Source organism: Panthera uncia (genome assembly GCF_023721935.1).
Source record: "Panthera uncia isolate 11264 chromosome B2 unlocalized genomic scaffold, Puncia_PCG_1.0 HiC_scaffold_24, whole genome shotgun sequence".
In the NCBI taxonomy this organism is placed as follows: Eukaryota; Metazoa; Chordata; class Mammalia; order Carnivora; family Felidae; genus Panthera; species Panthera uncia.
This window is the reverse complement of record NW_026057580.1, coordinates 75,122,240-75,143,858: the sequence shown is the minus strand read 5'-3', so window position 1 is coordinate 75,143,858 and position 21,619 is coordinate 75,122,240. Positions and strand designations below refer to the sequence as shown.

Genomic DNA, 21,619 nt, shown 5'->3' with positions numbered 1-21,619 from the left:
CACGTAGTATTCCATTGTGTATATAAACCACAATTTCTTTATCCATTCATCAGTTGATGGACATTTAGGCTCTTTCCATAATTTGGCTATTGTTGAGAGTGCTAGTAGCAAGTTATATTTCACTCAGCATTTATACAGTATAGATACTTATTGAAATGCATTTTTAAGAAGATATTTTATTGTTAGAATGGTATGTGACTATACAAAGAGTAAACTAATTGACTGCCCTTCACCACCCACCCCCCCGCTTTTTTTTTTTTTTTTTGGCCAGGGTGGGAAAGAACATGGTGTTCCAATCCTTATTTCTGAGATCCACCCAGGGCAACCTGCTGATAGATGTGGAGGGCTACATGTTGGAGATGCTATTCTGGCTGTTAATGGAGTTAACCTAAGGGACACAAAGCATAAAGAAGCTGTAACCATTCTTTCCCAGCAGGTAAGTTCCCTTTATGTAATGAAAATTGGATCTATCAATTGGTTCCTTTTGAATCTATTGAATATTTTGTACTTCCTTAGGAGGCTTCTCCAGTCATAAAAGTGTTCATATATGGATACTAGGTTCCTTTGCTTTGGGCCTTTTATAGAACACATTCATCCAGATTTACTGAATAAAAAGCTTTTATTTGCCTTTTTCCACAGTTGTGTAACTTTTAGCAAGTTTGTTAAGTCCCCTGCTGCAGTGTCCTTATCTGAGAACTGTCAGGATTAAGTATGTTGATTCATTTAGGATGCTCAGAATAGGACCTGGTACTCAGGAAGCAAAACATCATTAATGACTAAAAAACACTATACAAATAGAAGGTATTATAGAAAAAATATGCTAGACATAGATTGGTTTCACAGTCATAAATGTTAGAACTGAAAGAGTCCTTAGAAATCATTTAGCCTATCCCTCTTATTTAAAATGAGTAAACTAAGGTTCTTAGGATTTAAATAATTTGCCCAAGGTTGCAGAGCAAATAAATTGTAGACTTTGGATTCATATCCACAAGTCATATTTGTTACCAGGTTAATTTAAGGTGGGTTGTTGTTGTTGTTGTTGTTCTGTTTTTTCCTTCAAGAATAGAGCTGAAGAAATTAGGTGTTGACAGTACATTGAGATTTTTGTTGGGTCATCAGTACAGAATTGAATCTGAAAGTTGAAAGTGAATTTATAGCTTGTTTGGTCCAACCATACATGTGGTGTAAATTTCTATGATATCACTAATCAAATATTTACATTAGAGGGGGACCTATCGATGATAAAGTAGTCCATTCTGTTGCTGTATATTGCTGATTTTTAGAAAGCTCTTCCTCATATTAAGCCTAGAATCCATTTTCATGACTATTATGCACAGACCTAATTCTTTAATCTAGAACTTTACTGAAGACCACTGAATTACCCATCTATCCTCCGAAAATGGTATTTTTAAAGCTTATCTGCTAAGAGAGATCTAAGAATGCAACCCTATCCTCTTTGTTAGTGTTTTCTTAACCAAATTTGGCTATATCCAGCAGTGTAAGAGTGAGATGAATGGCAGCTATGATAAAGGAAATACAGACAGGCAGTCATAAACTTTTAAGGAAATGCCAAGCACATTTTAAAATTCTGAAGCAGGAGATTATTATTAAGACTATATTAAGACTATAATTAAGAGGAGAACCAAAGAGACTGACTTAGTGAGTGGCAGTAAAAAATGACATACTTTCTTTGGAGCAAAGGCAGGACATAAATTTCAGAATTGCAAATACCAGACTTGCGTATAGTGGTTATAGTCTCTTATTAAATGACTTGGAATGTTTTTTAAACATAAAATAATCTGTAACTTTTTCTCATATGCAAGGTTTTATTCAAGAATAGGGGTACAGATATTACACATTTAGTCTAGTAGAAAAAGCAAGGACTTTGGAGTCAAATTTCTATTTTTTGTTTTACTTGTTCATCATATTGGGAGAATTATCTGCTCTTTCCAGACTCACTCAGGTTTCTCATTCATGTAAAGGAGACTATACTACAATAGGGTTATTCTGAAGATTGAAGGATATAGTTTCGTATAATAAATATGATAATTACTATTATTAGTGACCAGATTACCTTAACACTTTGGTACTCAGTGAAAGTTAAGAAAAGGTTCAAGACCTGTTCAGTAACAACCAGGAAATCGTCATGTAAAGGTTTCTTGAATTAGTCAAGGAAAAGTTTGTGTGATGCCCTTAACTGCAACTTTACTATCTGCCTACTTAGATGGATTTGCCAAATTGCTGTGTAAAGTACAATATGGCAAAATGACTATTCAAGTGAATATTTGTTCCAGAATTTTGTAAGTTGAGTAGTTCAGCATCCTTTTTTTAGTTTAGATCTGTTAGCAAAAATACTGTCATCAGTAAAAAGAGCTACTGTAATATTAAAAGGAAATTACTTAGGATTCATGGGGTTGGTCTGGACGTGATGACCTCTGTGTTCTCTTCCACCTCTTGAGAGTCTAGAATTTCATTATTTGTTGTCTTGAAAGGGAGCTACATCTGAACTCTCTTTCTCCTCATGCCTGTTACCCCAAGGAATTTGGAAATCCTTTTTGAGTACAATTAAAATAACTTCCTCATTTTCTTTCCTCATTTTAGAGAGGAGAGATTGAATTTGAAGTAGTTTATGTGGCTCCTGAAGTGGATTCTGATGATGAAAATGTAGAGTACGAAGATGAGAGTGGACATCGCTACCGTTTGTACCTTGATGAATTAGAGGGAGGTAGTAATCCTGGTGCTAGTTGCAAGGACACAAGTGGGGAAATCAAAGTATTGCAAGGTAAAAATTACTCTAAAAGTTATTTTTAATATATTTATTGTTAGTAAACTTAAATAAGTTTTTAAATGTTTACTTTTTTTTGAAAGAGAGAGAGAGCACAAGTGGGAAAGGAGCAGAGAGAGAGAGAGAAGGAGACACAGAATCCGCAGCAGGCTCCAGGCTCCGAGCTTTCAGCACAGAGCCCGATGTGGGGCTTGAACCCACGGTTCATGAGATCATGACCTGAGCCAAAGTCGGACACTTAACCGACTGAGCCACCCAGGCATCCCTATTATTAATAAACTTTTAAAATACAGATTTTAGATTTCTTTGGTAACACTGTTTTAATGATGGGGAAGCCATCATTAACAGAATGAATGAATGAACAGAATGAACAGAAAACTATAAGCAAACAGAAACTTTGCTTATAGTTTTATTGTACACTGGTCACTATGCCAAAATTTTATTTACATAGAAGTTCTTCTGGATTCTTTTTGGACTTTAAGACAAGTGTATTACCAGTTACTGAACTACATGAGATCCTGGAAAAATAAAAAAAAATCAAGTTTTCGGGACTGAAGTAAAAACCAATATGCCTTTTAGAATAGATTTATCTTAGTGTCATCTTGCTGTCTTAATGCAGATTCTTCTCTCATAATACAGTGATTTATAGACTAAATATGAATATGTTATTAGACTGTGGTGATTGTTACTAGAATCCAGATATGTGATCTTGAGGATTTTTGGGTTAATTCCTTTGCTATTATTTACACATATTTTAAAGAAAAATTCTAACCTTTTACGTAGAGCAGTGGTTCTTAAATTGTGATCCATGGATCTCTGGGGGTCCCCGAGACCCTTCTAGGGGATTCGTGAGATAAAAACTGTTAATAATAATGCTAAAACATTATTTGTGGGTTTTTTGAGTCGATATTTGCACTGATGGTGCAAAAGCAATGGGAGTAAAGCTACTTTTGCCTTAGTACGAATCAAGGCAGTGGTTCTACTACTATAGGAATCGTTTTCTTCCTTGCCATCTACTCTGAGTAAGAAAAAAAAAAAAAGACAGTGACAGTTTCATGAAATAGTAAAATTAACTGTTCATTTTATTAAATCTTGACCCTTGAGTACATGTCTTTTTTAATACCATGTGTTACAAGATGGGAAGGATGCATGAAGCACCGAGTCTGCACGCTGAACTAGGATGCTGGTCTCAAAGAAGAGCACTTAGTGATTAAGTAGCTAGCTGAAGTAGCCATTTATTTCATGGAAGATGATTTTTTACTTGAAGAATGATAAATTATGGTTGTTCAGGCTATTTGGCAGCCATTTTCTTTCAAAGGAACAAAGCGAGTCCATCACTTCAGGGAAAACAGCTGACAGTATTTATTGCCAATGATAAAATGTCAGCTTTCAAGTGACAATTAGAATTTTGTAAAACATGCATCACCCCACCATAAGCTTGATAGCTTTCCAGTGCTTAACTTGTAAAGTAAGATTGGTGGTAATGTTAATAAATGTGATTTTTTTTTGATATAGTGAAATGAAATTTGTCAACCTTTGGAATTGCTGCATGACTCAGTGATCTAATATTTCTCAAATGACCAGTGTATGATGTTACAAAATCCTGCATGGGTAAAAGCCATTCAAATTGCAAGATAGACCAATGGATTTTGATGTAACAGAATGTGAACAGTTTACTGATATGGTTTCAAGTCTATGGTGTCAAATTTTGGTATAATATCAAAGAATATTGACAGTTATCTGAAAAGGCTATTAAAACTAGTCTTCTCCAGGTGCCTGTGTGGCTTAGTTGGTTAAGCGTCCGACTTCGGCTCAGGTCATGATCTCGCAGTTTGTGGGTTTGAGTTCTGCGTTGGGCTCAGAGCCTGGAACCTGCTTCGCATTGTGTCTCCCCCTCTCTCTGCCCCTCCCCCACTCATGCTCTGTCTCTCTCTTTCAAAAATAAACAAACATTAAAAAAAACCAAACCTAGTCTTCTCTTCCAGCTATATATCTGTGTGAGGATGAACTTTTTATACACTTGTTACAGATGGAACAGAGGCAAATAAGAAAATCCAGCTTCTAGAAAGCCAGACTTTAACGATATTTGTAGAATTGAAAATTATGCTCCTCTTCTGACTGAATTTTTAGAAAATGGAGTTATTTTCCCTAAGGCAAATGCTGTTCATGTTAACATTTGTTGGGCTTATTTTCATTTTTAACAAAGTAATAATTTTTTTAGATTTCTCAGTTTTAATTACTAATATGGTAAACGCCATTAACCCACATAACATTAATAAACCACATGAACAAAAGTCTTTGGAGCCCTCAGTACCTATTAAGAGTGGAAAGGCATCCTAACACCAAAAAAAAATTGAGAACGTCTGGTATAGAGTTCTGTAGTGAACTGATGAACGGATGCCCTTCTGATAAGCCTGGATCTTGTGAATTCTCTACGTGGACACAGCAGTAGCAGTTGTGTTCTCCCCATGCATCTTGATCAAAACTATTGTGGCAGTATGTCAAAACTTTACACTGTTGGTCTGCTTTCCCTATGATTTCATTGTCTTTTATCCTTTCTACTATCTGTTGGGATTAGAAGGCTTTGTCCCTCCCTTTTTTGCAGCTGAGGCTAAAAGACTTCTCTGTCACCTGTGTGAATTGCAGACCACTGAAAGTGTGACTCATATAACTAAAATGTATGCTCTTATGATATATTACTATTAACGGACTCAAACCACAAAATATATCCATTGGTTACTGTTTAGCACATGTCCAGACTTCATAGCTCACTAAGTAGATGACATAATCAACTCTGATTTATTTGCAAGCCGAGTATGTATTTTTTAGATTTACCAAAATTTGTTTTAAATGTTATCTGGACGTTGTCTTGCCAACAACCTAGATTTTTAGCAGTAGGCTAGCCTGTGCCTTAGTGCACTGTAGTTAAATAATCTGAAAGCAAAATGTAAAAGAAACATATAACTTACTGTTCAATATATATTTGTATAAGTGGAATTAACTGAATTTTACGATTGTATCAGTTCCAAGTTTCACGGAAATTCTGGTAGGACATTTTATACAATTTTTTGATAGGTCCAATAAATAATATGAAAAATCTGTACAGTTTGACATCTGCTGTAAGAAGAAAGAATTCCTCTGTCAGAAATTGCTAACTTGATTTAGGCCCCATTATTTACCTCATTACTATTACTAGTTATAGTGGGTACTCCTTTGTTTTTGCTCAGTAAAATTGCAAGACTCCTTTCAGATTAGATAGAAAGTTTCTATCTTTTTTTTTTTTCTTCTCTTTCTTTCAGGATTTAATAAGAAGGCAGTAACTGATGGACATGAAAATGGAGATCTAGGAACTTCAAGTGAACCTCCTGTAGAAGACAGTGCTTCTAAACTAGACGATCTGCACAGTCTGTATCACAAAAAATCTTACTAAATTGACTGTCTCTCCAGACAAGATTCTTAATCAGACTCTTCTGAGTTTGGGGCACTAGGGAAGACGGTGACAGAGACTATACAAGATCAAGGGAGGCTTGTAGCCTAAATGAAAGGCGGGTACCTCAGGGCTTCATGTGAACAATTCTAAATGCATAAAACTCCTGTTTTCTGTGGTATACCATAATTAGCTATTGCATGTAAAGCGATTTTGATTTTCCTAAAATTGTAAAGCACCAAAGCATGTGTTTCCCAAAGGGATATTACTAGGCTCTTAAGTACCAAATGAAGCACTACTGTTTTATTTGGCTCCTTTTCTAGTTAGTAGAAGGACCGTGCTAACCGGCATTTATAAGAAATAGCCTTTAAATACAAGAATAAATGAATCCATATTCTATATTCCAGAATGTTAAGTGTGGTATTTCAGAGGACAGAACTTAACTCAATGAATTGCAGAAATGTAGGCTTGACTTAATTTTTTTTTTAAACTAGAAGAATGGTTTTAGTTTTTTTATTTAATTTATTGTGCATCCTGATATCTAAATCAGTTCTTAATGATCATTTATTGTAATGAGTTTGCCTTTCAGCTTTATTCAATGCAGTACAAAATAGTTTTCTTTAAGCAATCCTTTATCAATCAATGCTGCACTAGAAATACTTCCTGAAAAGTTATTGTACATTGTACTTTTCCTGGTTTTTAAAAGAAATGCAGATGAGTATAAAATATCTGTTCTCAATTATGTTGATCTGTGTGCATGGTATTGGAGCATTACATTATTAATGTTTAGAGTCAGATTTTTTTTTTTTCTGGAATCCACGAAAGACAGTTTTCTACATTTTGAGTTGTTCATAAAGTTTGTCTTGTTGTGATAGTCTTGGCACTTACAGATACATTTTTCTGGCAGTAAAAGCTCAAATTTATTTGTCAGTGAAGTGCATTTCATTCAAACAGCAGTTTTCTCTCAGAGTAACTAATTTGCCAGTCATCTAAAAAGCCAAGGCACTGGTGGGCAAGATAAGGCGAAGACATTTCAATACCGGAATTGTTTTGGTTGGCTTTTCATCTCAGTGTTTGACTGAAGTGCTCTCATATGCAAACTACAGATTTGTTTCTCTTATCCCAGGATTAAGCATGGAGGGCCTGTTCTCTTAGTTACTGCTCTTGGAGGCCACACTGTACCTTGCTGGGGAAAGTGAAAACATTGCATTTAAAGAGGTGATAGTTTTGCCAATATCACAGTTTTAAAGGATGTATGTTTAAGGGAATATTAAGTGGAGGAAAGCCTGCAGGCTTTAGAGTATTATCAGTACCTTCATGTCTAATAGTTAGATGTTATGTGATGTAAAACACATTTTTTTTTCTTTCCTAGATGCACTATATATTTGTTCATAGGTAAATCTTTACAATGTATATACTTTATTTGGTGGTTTTGCTATTTATAAATTTGATGTTTTAACTATTGCTCCTTTATGGTTTGTTTTGGGTGGTTTTGTTCATCTGTATATCACCATGTTAGTTTATAATAGAAATGCACTTCCTAGTGTATGTTGTTACTGATATTAAAATACCTTATAGTGTAATGTTGCCTCCAAGCGGAAGCTAGTATTTAATTGTACAACCAAATAAGCAAGCTATATGTTATTGTTTGTTCCTGACAGGCTAGGCCTCTTAAAAGAAGAAGAGTTTTTCCCTTATGCATTTCCCCCTGTACCAAACACATACCCCAGGACTGACATGGGATCTGCAAACTAGATTTCAGCCGGTATATTCATTTAGCCAAAAAAAATTACATTGTAGCGTATCTGAAAACATTTTTGTTGTGACTCAAAACCATATTCTTATTTTTTTAAAATGCAGCCTGGGATGGGATGACCATGGCATTTTTTTTGGAGAATATCCTTTATCCACTAGGTAGAATCCTTAGGATATATTAGCTGAAACCTTTTGATTTTCAAGAACAATCTAGAAAGTCCACAAAGAGTTTTTCTAAGAACCTTCAATTGGCATTTCTACTTAGACGCTGCTTAATAGGAATCCTATGGGGTGGTTATGACATAAACTCCTTTCAAGGATTGAAGAGCAGAATGAAAATTTTCCCCGATAGTTTAAAATTGCACAAGTCCGTCCCTTTTCATTCCTGCTTCACCTTGGTTTGCAAAGTCTACGTGAGAGCCCTGTTGCTCAGATGCTATCGTGAGCTTCCTGGCAGGTGTTTAGAAAGTACCCAGTTAAAAGTTCATTTTAGAATATATGGTCTCTGGGGGGTGAGCTAAGAATTATAAACTAATGAGAAGCGGCTTTTATATTTTCACATTTATAGGGAAGAAATCTCTAACACTCAAGTTTCTAGGGCAAAACCAAACAGAAAAGAACTGTTGCAAAGCCATCACGGTTAAAAGGAAAAAGAAAAATATACACATTCACAAGCAGAATAGCTGAGAAAAAATGTTCGACAGAACGTGAGGCTTGTGTGTATGTGCGTATATATGTTTACACTTTCGCCTCTAAAATTCTCTTCGGTGGTATCTGTTGTGAATATGATGGAGCAAAACCATTTGGGTCTTGAGGCTTGTTAAAGCAGGTTTAAGAGAGATGAAAACGTTGTGAGTCTCGGTAATTACAACTGAATAGTTGTCACAAGGTAACACAGCCTGTGCCTGGTGCTGGTTTTATTCCCCACACGGTGGACTTACTTTGTTTTCCTGTTAAAAACAAAATATATTGATTCGTGTGTAAGCCGCACATTATTTGACATCCTTATTATGTAATCCACTATTCCACCTGTTCAGTCTTCCACTTACGGTTGGCCTCAGATCTATATAGGATTTATGACAAATGTATTATATCTAGTTAAGTTGAGTTTAATATTTTTTTATTAGCCTGTAAATAAAGATGGCATCTTCTACATTAAAATGTGTTGATCTCATTTTTAAAAAAATAAACATTTTAAGTTTCTTTCACATTCAATATTTTGGTTTCTTTACTTCTAGTAGCTTCTGTCATTTGCACCAAGAGGTCCTAAAGTCCATGTAAAGGATGAAACCCAGTTCCTATATTGAAATGTTTTTTTTTTTCTTTTTTCTTTTTGTAGTAGTTAACTGTTTGATCTTAGGAACTGTTTACTCTGGCTTAGTTAAAAACATGTTGGTTGGCAGGATCTGTCAGATCTGTCAGAGCAACTGTGGGACCAGTGTTTTGTTGAAACTTAGCAGATGGCAAATACTCTAGCCTCCTTGGGTTAGTTTTGTGTTGCAAATCTTGATAGTCAACAGTTATCTCAGAGGATAACATTGAAACAAACTAGAAAACCAATCCTCTTAGATACACCATGTAAGAGGACAGTCTTCCATTTTATCACCTGAGCCTACAGGTTTGGAAGTTCCCAAATTATGTGTAAAATAACCTTTAGAAACCTCTGGAAACATTATTCCGTTTCCTTGTCTCAGAAGTTTTACATGTGGTCGCTTACAGTCAGCCTAAGAACTGGGGGTAAAATACCTTTTCTTTGCTAAAGGGTTTTTGAGGTCAATCAGGAAGATAAACTTACAAATGATATTTTCCTCTAAGTGTTAATGAATACAAATCATATTTCGGAAAATTACTTGAGTTATGAACATTTGGAAATACGTATTTTTGGTCGTTGACTAACCTTGATTTAGTTCTAATACGATACGCTGTCTGTCAGCTTAAACTCCCAGTTCACTAAGCAGTTTGGAAGTCTTTTCCCCAGAATTCATCTGCATAGCATGTTTAGTTTATGAAAGGTAAAAGATTATTTACCTTTTCATTCTTAACCAGTGTTCTATTCTAGGTGGTTTTACAACTTTTTTTTTTAAACTGAAAGTGTGGCTAGTTACCATGTGCTGTTGGTGCTAAATATTTGATGATAAATCTTTTTCAGGTGTATTTGGAGAGCTGTAGCCCTGTGATGGCAGCCAGGAGAATGTGTCTCCTGGATCTCCAGCAAGAGGAGCACAGCGACTCCAGGCCACCCTGCCGGCTGCTGGGCTCTGAAATCCAGTCCTGCCTTAACACCGAGACTCCCGCTTCTCCAGCTGCTGCCATGACGCCGGTATCATGAGCCCTTGACTTTGGCTTGAGGACTCCCTGACGGTCTTGCCAGACTCCTGTGGAATTACATGATCATCTGAAGTGCTTTTTTTTTTTTAATTTTTTTTAATGTTTGTTTATTTTTGAGACAGAGCATGAGCAGGGTAGGGGCAGAGAGGGGGGAGACACAGAATCTGAAGCAGGCTCCAGGCTCTGAGCTGTCAGCATGGAGCCCTATGCGGGACTCGAACTCAACAAACCGCAAGACCATGACCTGAGCCGAAGTTGGATGCTTAACCGACTGAGCCACCCAGGTGCCCCTGAATTGCTTTCACCCAACCTTCCTTCCTTCCTTCCTTTCATTCAGTTGAGCTCATAACTGCATCAGAGTCTAGTTGCTTCCAGCTTCCCCCTAAACCCAGCTTCTGTTCTAGTTTTTCTCACCAGTGTTGCCCCTAATCTGTTACACAGTGGACCCCTTCTTGGTCTTGGTGTCTGCTTCTTGGAGGACCCCTGGCTAACACAAGTGGACCAGGAGTGAGATCTGAGGAAACAGGCTAATAGATTAGGAACTGGCTCATCTCCCACCCAGAGGATGAAGAGAATGACCTGCTCGGTAAGTGGGGCTACATATAGTCCTTGGCATGAGGTCATGGCTCAGTTACTAAGTATTTCTTAGATGGTGTGCCTGTACCTGTTATCCTTAGAAAGGCCTACCTGCAAAGTTCACCTTTGGCTAGTGTCCAGCAATTTGGATTTCAGGAGCGTACCCCCCGCTTTCACCCCCATTCCGTAACTGGTAAGAACTGTGCCTGAAACCTTTATACAAACAATAAGACTTAGGTTGAACACCAGCTTTCCTTCTGGGAATCTGGAATTTTGATACATGCTAGGCAGAGTGCCTATGTAACTGAGCCAAATAAAAACCCTGGACTCCATGCCCAGGCTCAGGTAAGCTTCCCTGATGGACAGTATTTTATGTGTTACACGTCACTGCTGGAGAATTAAGCTCATCCTGCGTGACTTAACTGGAAGGAGATTCTTGGAGCCTGTGCCTGGTTTCCTCTGGACTTTGGTCATATGCCTTTTCCCTTTGCTGATTTTGCTTGGTGTTCTTTGTAATATAGTTGCGAGTGTAGTTCCATGCTTAGTGCTGTGGGCCCCTCTAAGCGCCCCCTCCCCCTCAGACCGTAACTGTTACTCTTGGCTGCTTGGCCAGTAACAGGCTTAAATCCTAGCATAGCCTGGCTGTGGATGTGCTGGGTCTGGTAAGGGAGAAAAGAGACTAGAAATCAAAAGTGTAGGAATTAGCTCGCATATACTGGCAGGTGCCAAGGATGTGCTACTGGGGTTGGATTTTGAGACTGCTTGATCAAAGACTAAACTGTTAAAAGAATTCAAATTGAAAAAAATAATCCACACCTAAAACATAAGGATACGGAACATTTGAAAGTGAAATGATCAAGAAGATAACACTGGGCATATATTCCAGAGGCCAGCTTAGATAATTATTCATATCAGAGAAAATAGGCTTCAAGGGAACAAAAAGCATTATCAGTGATAGAGAAATCTACTTAAATTCTTAAAGAATCAACTCTCAGTACAAAGTTAAAATAATTCTAACTTGTATATACAAATTTAAAAATGCCTCAAAATATATAAAACAAAAATTGACAACCACTAGAAAATTCTAAAAAGCCATCACAGCAGTGGGAGGTTGCAACAAAACTTCCAAAGAATTCAGGAAGGAAGGAAGATTTGAACAGCAAAAGTAACAAGATTGTTTTAAAGTTCAGGTTAAGACACTATGTGATTGTAAAAGACTTCTGGCTTATAAGTAGGGAGATGAATGAATGGAACTGTAAGAAAGAAAATTAGATCCACGAAGTGTAAATAAACTACATAGACACAAACTTGGGATTCTATGCCTTGGAACGGTAAAGGCTGCAATTTGTCAAAATGCCAGCAGGGGGCAGCAGATTCCAAATGTGATATTCTACTGCCTATTAGAGCTGGAAGGCTTTATGAAGATTGCCAAATAAAATACTCTTGGGAGGATGAATAAAGTGAGAACTAGAGAAGTTATATTATTTGTGCAGGGTTATATAGCTAGTAAGGGTCAGAGGCAAACCCCTCTCTTGATTCTAATTTAATAGGCCACGTTGAAAGGGAGAAAGGGAAATACAGGTAAAATTGTTGGCTTTTCAGTCTTTCTCCCCCAATAATTATTACTTCTTTTTAAAAAATGTTTATTTGTTTTCGAGAGAGAACATGAGCAGGAGAGGGGAAGACAGAGAGAGAGTGAGAGAGGAGACAAAGGATCCAAAGCAGGCTGTGTGCAGACAGCAGAGAGCTGGATGTGGGGCTTGAACGCATGGAGATCATGACCTGAGCCAAAGTCAGATGCTTAACTGACTGAGCCACCCAGGGGCCCCTATTTCTATTTTTTAAAAATGGTGCAAGGTTTGATGGAGCCTAGGATTGATTTAGTTTTGATTTTTAAGACTGATGGTTGAACTGGATTTGAATTTCACTAGAAATAGCTTTTCTGCAGTTGAGTGGCTGTTAGAATGCAGGAAATCCTCACATTACACAGCAGAGCCACAGACCCTTCAGACTCCAGCATTTCCTCCCCCGCTCTTTGCTCTTCTGCACAGGGTTCCCACCATCTCTAGGGAGCAAGGTGGCAACAGGGTATTTGTGACAATTTGTGTCATTCTCACCATTGTTAAGGGCATTTTTACATCTGCCTAGGGCTGTAACAAATGAGTTGTCTGCTTCTGAAAGCAGAAAAATAGAACTAAAAAAAAAAATCAAAAACGAATTTTCCAGGGAAAAAGACAAATAGATGAACTGCTGGCTAAACTAATAATGCAAAAAGAGAGTAAAGGCAAATGCACAAAATAGGAAGGGAGAAATCACCATAACAAAAGCAGAAAATGAAAAGATAATAAAAAACTATTTTGTTCAATTCCACATGAACAAATTTGAAAATTTTTCTAAGATAGTGTGATTTATCATTCTCCAAAACTGAAGTTTTAAAATCTAAACAGATCTCCGTGGAAAAAATTGTCAGTGCTTGCCTCCCCCCCAGTACCACAAATATATGGTTTCATGGGGCAATGCTACCAAATGTTTGAAGAGCAGATAATTTCAGTGCCTAGCAAGAGAAGAACCTAAAAGAAGAAAATGAAATTGTTTTTGTCAAGCTAATAAAACCCGATAAAGCTTGATACAAAGAAAATGAGAAGACCCATCTCTCAAAAGAACATTCATGTAAAAATCCTAAATAAAATGTTACCGATGTGAATTCAGCATAGACACACATGCCATAACTATGTAGGACATCCAATGATATAATTAATCATGTGGCTGCATCTAGAAAGGGATTCTAGGCAAGAAAATCATTTGCTTCCAATTCCATAGATGCCGAAAAGTCATTGATAAAAATCCAACACGAATTCTTGGTGAGGAAAAAAAGGAATGAATGGATGCATTTTTAATATACACCTCAACATCATCTATTACTACCTCTAAGCCAGCATCATACCGAGTAGGGAGATACTAGAAGCATTGAATATCGTGGTAGGGGAGGTATTGCCAATGGAACTAAGTGTACATGTCATGTTGTAAAGGAGGCTGCAATAACCCTATTGGCAGATGTGATCACATTCCCAGAAAAACAAAGAGCATTAGCTAAATACTACTGGAAACAAGGAAATTTAGTAAAGGAGAATATAAGCAGAAATCATGGGACACCTGGGTGGCTCAGTTGGTTGAGCATCTGACTCTTGATTTCGGCTCAGGTCACGATCCCAGGGTCGTGGGATGGAGCCCTGTGTCGGGCTTTGTGCTGAGCATGGAGCCTGCTTGAGATTCTCTCTCTCTCTCTCTCTCTCTCTCTCTGTCTCTCTGCCCCTCTCCCCTGCTCGCACTATGAAAAAAAATTTTTTTAATGTTAAAAAATATCAGAGGAAGAAAAAATAATTTAAGGTATTTTTAATAAAAAAAATACCCATATATATACAATAGCTAATACCAACATGGTGCCTACTATGGGTCAGGCACTGTTTTCAGGGTTTTACATGTAAGAACCAGTGTAATCTTCACAACTCCATGGGGGTATATTCTATTACCATCTCCATTTAGAAATAAGGATATGGAGTCAGAGACAGGTAAAATAATGCTTTCTTGGTCACATAACTACAGCAGAATTTGAACGCAGGCAGTCCAGTTCCAGAATTCATACTTTCCCCCTCTAAAGCCATATTGGTCTTCGATCTATAAAAGGAGGGGCGTGCTACCATTCACGATGGTAACGACAACAAAAATCACCTGAACATAATTTAAACAAAAAGTGTGCAGTACTTACATGAGAACCATTTAAAATGCCCCGAAGGGATGCAAAAGAAGCCTTGGACAAATGGACAAGATTACTACGTTTTGGACATATAACCAGTGTATAGCCGTGTGTGACCAACGATTACATCAGATGAAGAATAAATGAAGCTGAGACACATGCAAATTCTAAGTCAAAGAGATCATTCTGGGAAGAAAGGGGACAGGTAATGAAATGGGCTTGGGATGTTAAGGGAGAATGCTTTACACTTGAGAGAGATTTGAACAAGTTTATAGGCCAAGAGGAAGTCATCGGTTGAGAGGGAGAAGATGAAGACAAGGGAAAGGGGGATAGATAACTGGAGCAAAGTCTGAGGTGAGGGAGAAGGCAATGGGGATTAGGTCACCGGTGAAGGTTTTGAACGCCTTTCCCGTGGACACGGAGGGGAGAAGAAAAGGACTGGATTGGACGCAGTTTTCTGTTGGAAGAGGGATGGAGAGGCAGTTATAGGATCAGATTTTAATGGGCACTAGGTGAAGGAGCGTGGCGAGGCCTCAGTAAGGGGAAGGTGCGGAGAGTGGCACTGCTTTGGAACAGTTGCTGAGGGGGATGGGAAAAGAAGCGGATCAAAGATCAGTTGGATAAGGTTGAGGAAACTGGGAGTTGGTAAGAGTCCGTGCGAATCTTTTCCTGCTGCTGTGGACATGTGGGGATGGTATGTTGAGGGGTCCTGAAGGATTGGGGTTTCTGGGAAGACAACAGAGTGAAAATGCTAAGACAGAACAGTTCAAGTGACGGATGGAAAGGAAATGCAACTTAAAAAGTTTAACAACCAGGGGCGCCTGGGTGGCTCAGTCAGTTGAGCGTCTGACTTCGGCTCAGGTCACAATCTCAAGTTTGTGAGTTCGAGCCCCTCATCGGGCTGGGCTCTCTGCTGTCAGCACAGAGCCCACTTTGGATCCTCTGTCTCCCTTTCTCTCTGCCCCTCCCCTACTTATGTTCTCTCTCTCTCAAAAATAAATATTAAAAAAAAGTTTAACAACCAGAGGCAAATGATATCTGGGCATCCAATATCTTCATGAGGTCCACGAATAAGTAGGAGGAAAGGTGAGGAATCCGAAGAATAGGAGATTTGGGGCAGACAGAATTAGTAAGAGTTCAGATCCGACAACAAGAGTGTGGACATGTGTGGAGGTAGTTTCAATGGAGTGGAGGTTACTAGAGGAGACGTCAGAAAACCATGCAAGTGACCATGCTGGACACTGACCTCTCAGTGTGACTATAGGGAAGGAGCGGGGAAGACCGTGAGCGAGGCAAAAGTCCTCAGTGAATGGGGCACCTGGTTTGGAAGATATTAGATGCCACAGCGGGGGGGGGGGGGGGGGGGGGGGGGGGGGTAGGGAAGAAGGTGGCAGAGCTGGAGGGCATGGGTGTCACAAAGGGAGAGGATTTTGCACGCCGGAGAGAGAGGGTGAATGGATAGGAAGTGGGTGTCAGAGGAAGGCATGTAATGCCCCCTGGCCACAGCGAGTGCAGCCAACTGTTGAGGAGACAAGGTGACCTCCGCTTGAAAAGGACTCTAAGGGAAATGGTGTCGGAGGGCATTTAGGCTTCAAATTGGGTGGGGAGAAAGGAGTTAATAGGTATTGATCACCTGCTGTACGCAAAAGACCGACATAAATTAGTCTTCCCTGCAGCCCTTGTGTCATCATTTCTACTTTGGGATTAAGAAGTGGGTTCAGAAATCACAAATGTTAAGAGGTGAACTGGGGCCCCACTAAAAATTTTAAGTTTGATCATTTCTAGCTGCTGGTCGGGGGGGGGGGGGTGCCAAACCAGGAGTGCTTAGGAGCGCTCCACCAAAGAAACCAGGGGAAAGACCGAGAGGACGTGTGGGAGCAAAGAAAGGACATTATTTCATTGGCTGTAGCTTAAATCTTAGTTGGCTGCTCGTCACCGGTTGTCCTTAGCATTTGATTTTGAAACCTTGGGACACTTACAGGTTTAGACTTTGGTTTGCATACGTAGGCCACCATAGCATTACAGCCACCTCACTAATGGGCTTGTTCAACAGAGCACCAAAAATGCGCTTGAAATCATGTGGTTAAAAAGATTAAATCCCAGGTTAGACCTGAGTTCTAAATCCTGTACTGTTTGAAATAAACATGGTATTCCCTACCTGTTGGAGAGGCATCATTCCAAGCAAGATGAGATGAAAACCTGTCTATAAGTTCCTAGGGATGTTAGAGAAAAGAAAACCAAAATTCTCTAGAAGGTCCAGCTAATTTTTAAAAATATGGGGACGCTGCCTTGGATGGCTCGGTTGGTTAAGCGGCCAACTCTTGATTTCGGCACAGGTCATGATCTCACGGTGCCTGAGTTCGAGCCCCACACTGGGCTCTGAGCTGACAGTGCGGAGCCTGCTGGGGATTCTCTCTCTCTCTCTCTCTCTCTCTCTCTCTGTTTCTGCCCCTCCCCCACTCATGCTTTTTCTCTCTCTCTCAAAATAAATAAACCTGGAAGGAAGAAAGGAAGGAAGGGAGGGAGGAAGGAAGAAAGGAAGGAAGGAAGGGAAAAAAAGGAAAAGAAAGAAGGGAATTACTCAGAGAAGAAACTTTAAAACAGAGTGACAAACACTGGAGTGGAGGCTCTGGACATCCCCAGATGGTGGGAGGTTTTTGGTCAGTCAGGTGCTATTTAACCTCCTTGAAGGGATAGCAGACAAGATTTGGGGTTAGGCATGACAGGAGTTGGAACAGTGAAAGGGTGAACCTAAAAAAATCTGCCCGATAAAACAGACAACAAAGGATGAATGGCCCTGGAGGACAAGGAAGTCTACTCTGAGAGACTAAAACCCAGGGCCTGTGCCTCACACAGGTTTGGGTCTAAGTTTTTGGCACAGTCTAGGAACCACCAACCCAAAAGTTAAACTAAAAACTGGTGCAGGGTTGATATTCCTGGTGTTAGTGTTGGCAGATTTAGCAAATAAGAATACAGGACACGTGGGGCACCTGGGTGGTTCAGTCGGTTAAGCGTCCGACTTTGGCTCAGGTTATAATCTCATGGTTCCTGGGTTCGAGCCCCGCGTAGGGGGCTGGAGCCGGGAGCCTGCTTCGGATTCTGTGTCTCCTCTCTCTGCCCCTCCCTTGCCCGCACTCTTTCTTTCTCAAAAATAAACGTTAAAAAAAATTGTTTTAAGTACAGGACATGAATAATTTTTAGTATACATATGCCCCAAATATTACACAGAACATACACTAAAAAATTGTTTGTTGTTTCTCTGAAATTCAAATTTAACTGGATATCCTGTATTTTATCTGGCAGCCCCACCCGGTGTACCTGCCAGAGATGCAAAACCACCCAGCCAGGACAGTATCATGAGGTTTTTCACAAGGAGGAAAAAGCCCTGCTACGGGAAGGGTCACAAGAAGAAACGTGAAACCAAAGACAGAAACCATCATGAACGAGATCAGTAGGAACAACAGGACAGAGCCTCAAGAATTCTCATTCGTTCATTGAGCAAATATTTATCGGGCACTGTTCTAGGTGCTGGGGACTTGCAGGGAACAAAACAAAACTCCTGTCCCTCACGGGATATCACCTGGTGCAGGAGACTGAGAACAATAAACACAAATGTGCACTGTGTTAGACAGCGATAAATGTTCGGAAGAAAAGTAAAGCAGGAAGGGAGATAGGAACTGTGCGGGGGAGAACTCTGTAGTTTTTACACGGGGGGGGGGGGGGGAAGAGGACCCCATGGAGATTATGTCTGAGTGCAGACTAGCAGGAAGTGAATGCATGCAGATATCTGGGGGAAGAGCTTTCCAGGAAGAGAGAGCAGCACATGCAAAGGTTTCAGGACTGGTGTGTCCCTGGTATGTTCCAGTGACAGCTAAGAGGCCTGTGTGGCTGGAGTGGGGCGAACAAAGAAGTAGGAGATAAGGTCTGACGGGTGGCAACATGATGGGGTGGGGGGGTGCACGTCACAGACGTGTCCTGTCCAATACAGCAGCCGGTAGCCACATGCGGCTATTTACATTCAAATAAACTGAAGTTCAAGGAAACCAAAAATGTCTTCCTCACTCAGTCCAGCCACATTCAAGTGCTCGATGGCCATGTGTAGTTAACGAGAACCACACTGAACGACTCAGAGAATGTTTCCTTCATTATGAAAGTTCTGCACGGCACTGACCGAGCCTTATAAATCATCGTACACTGTGGCTCTTACTCAGAGATGAAGGAAACAAGACAATCAGAAAGAGGATATGAAATTAGTATGTTTCAAATGATTAAACGAAGGAATCAAAGCCCAAGAAAATACCGCAAGTGTTTTAAAAAAAAGGCATATTTGAAAAAGAATCAACAGAAATTTTTTAAAAATTGAAATTAAAACCGCAATGGCTAAATGAAGCAGATTAGATAGCAGGAGAAGGAATTAGTAAACTGGAATATAACGTGGAATCTTACACAGTGTTTCATGTGGGCCACGCGATGCTTGAGAATCTTCGTTTAATCTTCACAGCAGGCATGGGCAGGTGGATAGTATTTTCTCCCCACATAACAAGCATGGAAACAGGCACCGAGAGACTATGGCTCCTTGTCCAGGCAATCCCAAGTCTGTGCACCCAACCACTATGCCATATTGTACCTAAGGAACTGACCCAGAACGCAGCACAGAAGACAAAGAGCCGGAAAAGAAGAGGGGCTAAGAGACCTGGGGGGATGGGATGAGAAGGTCCAATGAATCCAATAGGAGTTCCAGGAGTGAGAAAAGAAAACAGCAGAGGCAAACAGGATAGCTGAGAATTTGTCATGGTTGAGAAAGACGAATCCTAGCATTCAAGACGCAGGAGTCCCAAGTAACGTGAATACAAATGAATTCACAGAATTCACAGTTGAACACATAGTAGTTAAGACCGCAGAATACCAAGAAACAGAGCAGACATCTTTAAAGCCGCGAGGGGAATTTATTTGTAGAACCGGGAGGCTGGGAAAGAGACCTGTAGAGTGGGAGAGGAGAGATCTGGGGGCTGGCGGTGCGCACAGTAGTGTGGGTGCAGGGAGAGCGCTGGGTGAGGGGCTGGGCTGGGCTGTTTGCAGCGAAGACCACTAGCAGGATTGTATTCAATCCTAGCTTCCCATTAGCGCACTCCATTGTCCCAAGGTTGCAGCGAGCTTAGGTATGCTGTCTCGAGTACACGCTCTTTCAAGTAAGTACAGGGTGAATCCTGGGAACTGTTTGGTGCATGAATGAATGAAAGCGAGGTGTTTTGAGAAAAGTGAGGCCAACGTGGTGCCTACACTTGGGCTACTGAACTGATGTATTTATAGAAAGCCTTACAGCAATATACTTACAAAAGGCTATTCATGGTGTCTATAGTTGTGTCTATAACTGTGATTGCATTTTCTAAGATTTGAGAGCAAGTGTAATAAACACAGAACAATCTCTCACGTTCTGTCTAGAGGTTTTCTAGGCTGGTTATAAATATTAATGAAAGTTTCGATCGTAATAAAGCCCAGAGGAAAGTTTCAGCAGCTTCTGTGGTCTGTGTCGTCTTGTTTGTTGGAGATGTGTTGCAGCCACAACTGTACATGATAGAATGCAATCTTTGCCTCCCAGTAGGATTTGATAACATAGAAGACACCAGACAATTAGAATGATCTCATTCTCACCTTATCACATGTGCCAATGTTGCAAAACACTGAAAAAGAAAGGCATACTATTTTCCTCCTCTTATCTAGTTTAAGGTGGGCAGTGTAGGGTTTTTATCAGACCTTTCCACTCAACCCACCCGGTCTACACAGTAAGGCCACCCGGAGGAAGTGCTGTCCCAAAACAAAGTCCCGTTCTCTTTCTGTTGTGATTAGATCACGAGTACAGGGAAGAAGTGTGAGGGAGGGAAATGTAAAGAATTCTATTCTTATGGACTAATATTTTAATGTTAGAAGGCTATATGCAGCCCGCTGAGAGCCTGGATTAGAAAAATGGCCTACACGTAGAACAAACACTTTGATAAATGTCCCAATTAATTCTTACTTGTAAGTCTTCAATAACATTTGTTTTATATATTTGAGAGAGAGAGAGAGGGAGGGAGGGAGGGAGGGAGAATCCCAAGCAGGCTCCACACTGTCGGTGCAGAGCCCGATGCAGGGCTCGAACTCATGAACCATGAAATCATGACCTGAGCCGAAGTCAGACACATAACTTACTGAGCCACCCAGGTGCCCCGCATTAATATTTTTACACACGAGGAAACTGAAGCCAAGGGTTATACGGAACAGACTGAATATACAAATGGGTAAAGAAAAACTGAACTCTGACTCACAACCCACAGCCGTTAAGTGCAGAAAAGCAACCCATTTTATCCACAGTAACCAGCCCAGAAAGCCAGTCTTGCTGTTAAGTCAGACTTGTAGGAGGTCAGACCGCTACTTCTAGTTAACAATCCAGGAAGCCAAGCAATAATGCCTAGATCAACCCCGGATCACTAAGATTTGATTAATAGCTGTCAGCCTCCATAATTTCTGTCCCCACTTCCAACTTAGGGCCAACCCGAGAAAGCCAAATACGCATCCCTGACCAATGATCTAGTTAATCCATCCAACAGCTTCCCTAGGTCATCAGCCTCCCTCCTTTCTTTTCCATGATAAAGCTTTGCACCCCCCTCTGCTGCCTTTCAGTCTCTCTCGGCCAAAAGGCAAGTGATGGTGGTCGACTCCCCTGCTATAGCAAGCTTGAACAGACTCTGCTGGTTTGGTCGGGCTTCACTTATTTCCAAAATAACTCCGCTATCGTGGCAGATCAGGGCCTGGAACCAAGATCTACCTGACTCCAAACCCAGCCTCTTTTCCACCGTACCACTTGCTCTTTTGTGGAGGCTGAGCCTCTCAAATGCCTTCAATAGCCTGGCAGGCAGGGCACCAATAAGGGGCAGGGCTCTGTGATTTGGCATAGTTTATTTTTACACTTAGTATGCATATAAAACCATGTAAACTCCACGAAGTAAACGGTTTA

General features: G+C 40.1%; 2 protein-coding genes across 3 annotated transcripts in view; one reads left to right on the top strand and one right to left on the bottom strand.

Annotated features, from left to right (window-relative positions):
- GOPC (golgi associated PDZ and coiled-coil motif containing) overlaps positions 1–9,128 on the top strand; it is a 40,056-nt gene extending 30,928 nt beyond the window's left edge. For both annotated transcript variants that reach the window (XM_049654248.1, XM_049654247.1), the window contains 3 exons: positions 272–436; positions 2,602–2,782; positions 6,085–9,128. In XM_049654248.1, coding sequence (XP_049510205.1) covers positions 272–436; positions 2,602–2,782; positions 6,085–6,215 — 477 coding nt within the window. In that variant the 3' untranslated portion in view covers positions 6,216–9,128. The remainder of the gene's footprint in view (positions 1–271; positions 437–2,601; positions 2,783–6,084) is intronic.
- The window catches only part of DCBLD1 (discoidin, CUB and LCCL domain containing 1), an 88,122-nt gene continuing 66,807 nt past the window's right edge, over positions 305–21,619 (bottom strand). The window contains exon 15 of the mRNA XM_049654244.1: positions 305–388. Coding sequence (XP_049510201.1) covers positions 384–388 — 5 coding nt within the window. The 3' untranslated portion in view covers positions 305–383. The remainder of the gene's footprint in view (positions 389–21,619) is intronic.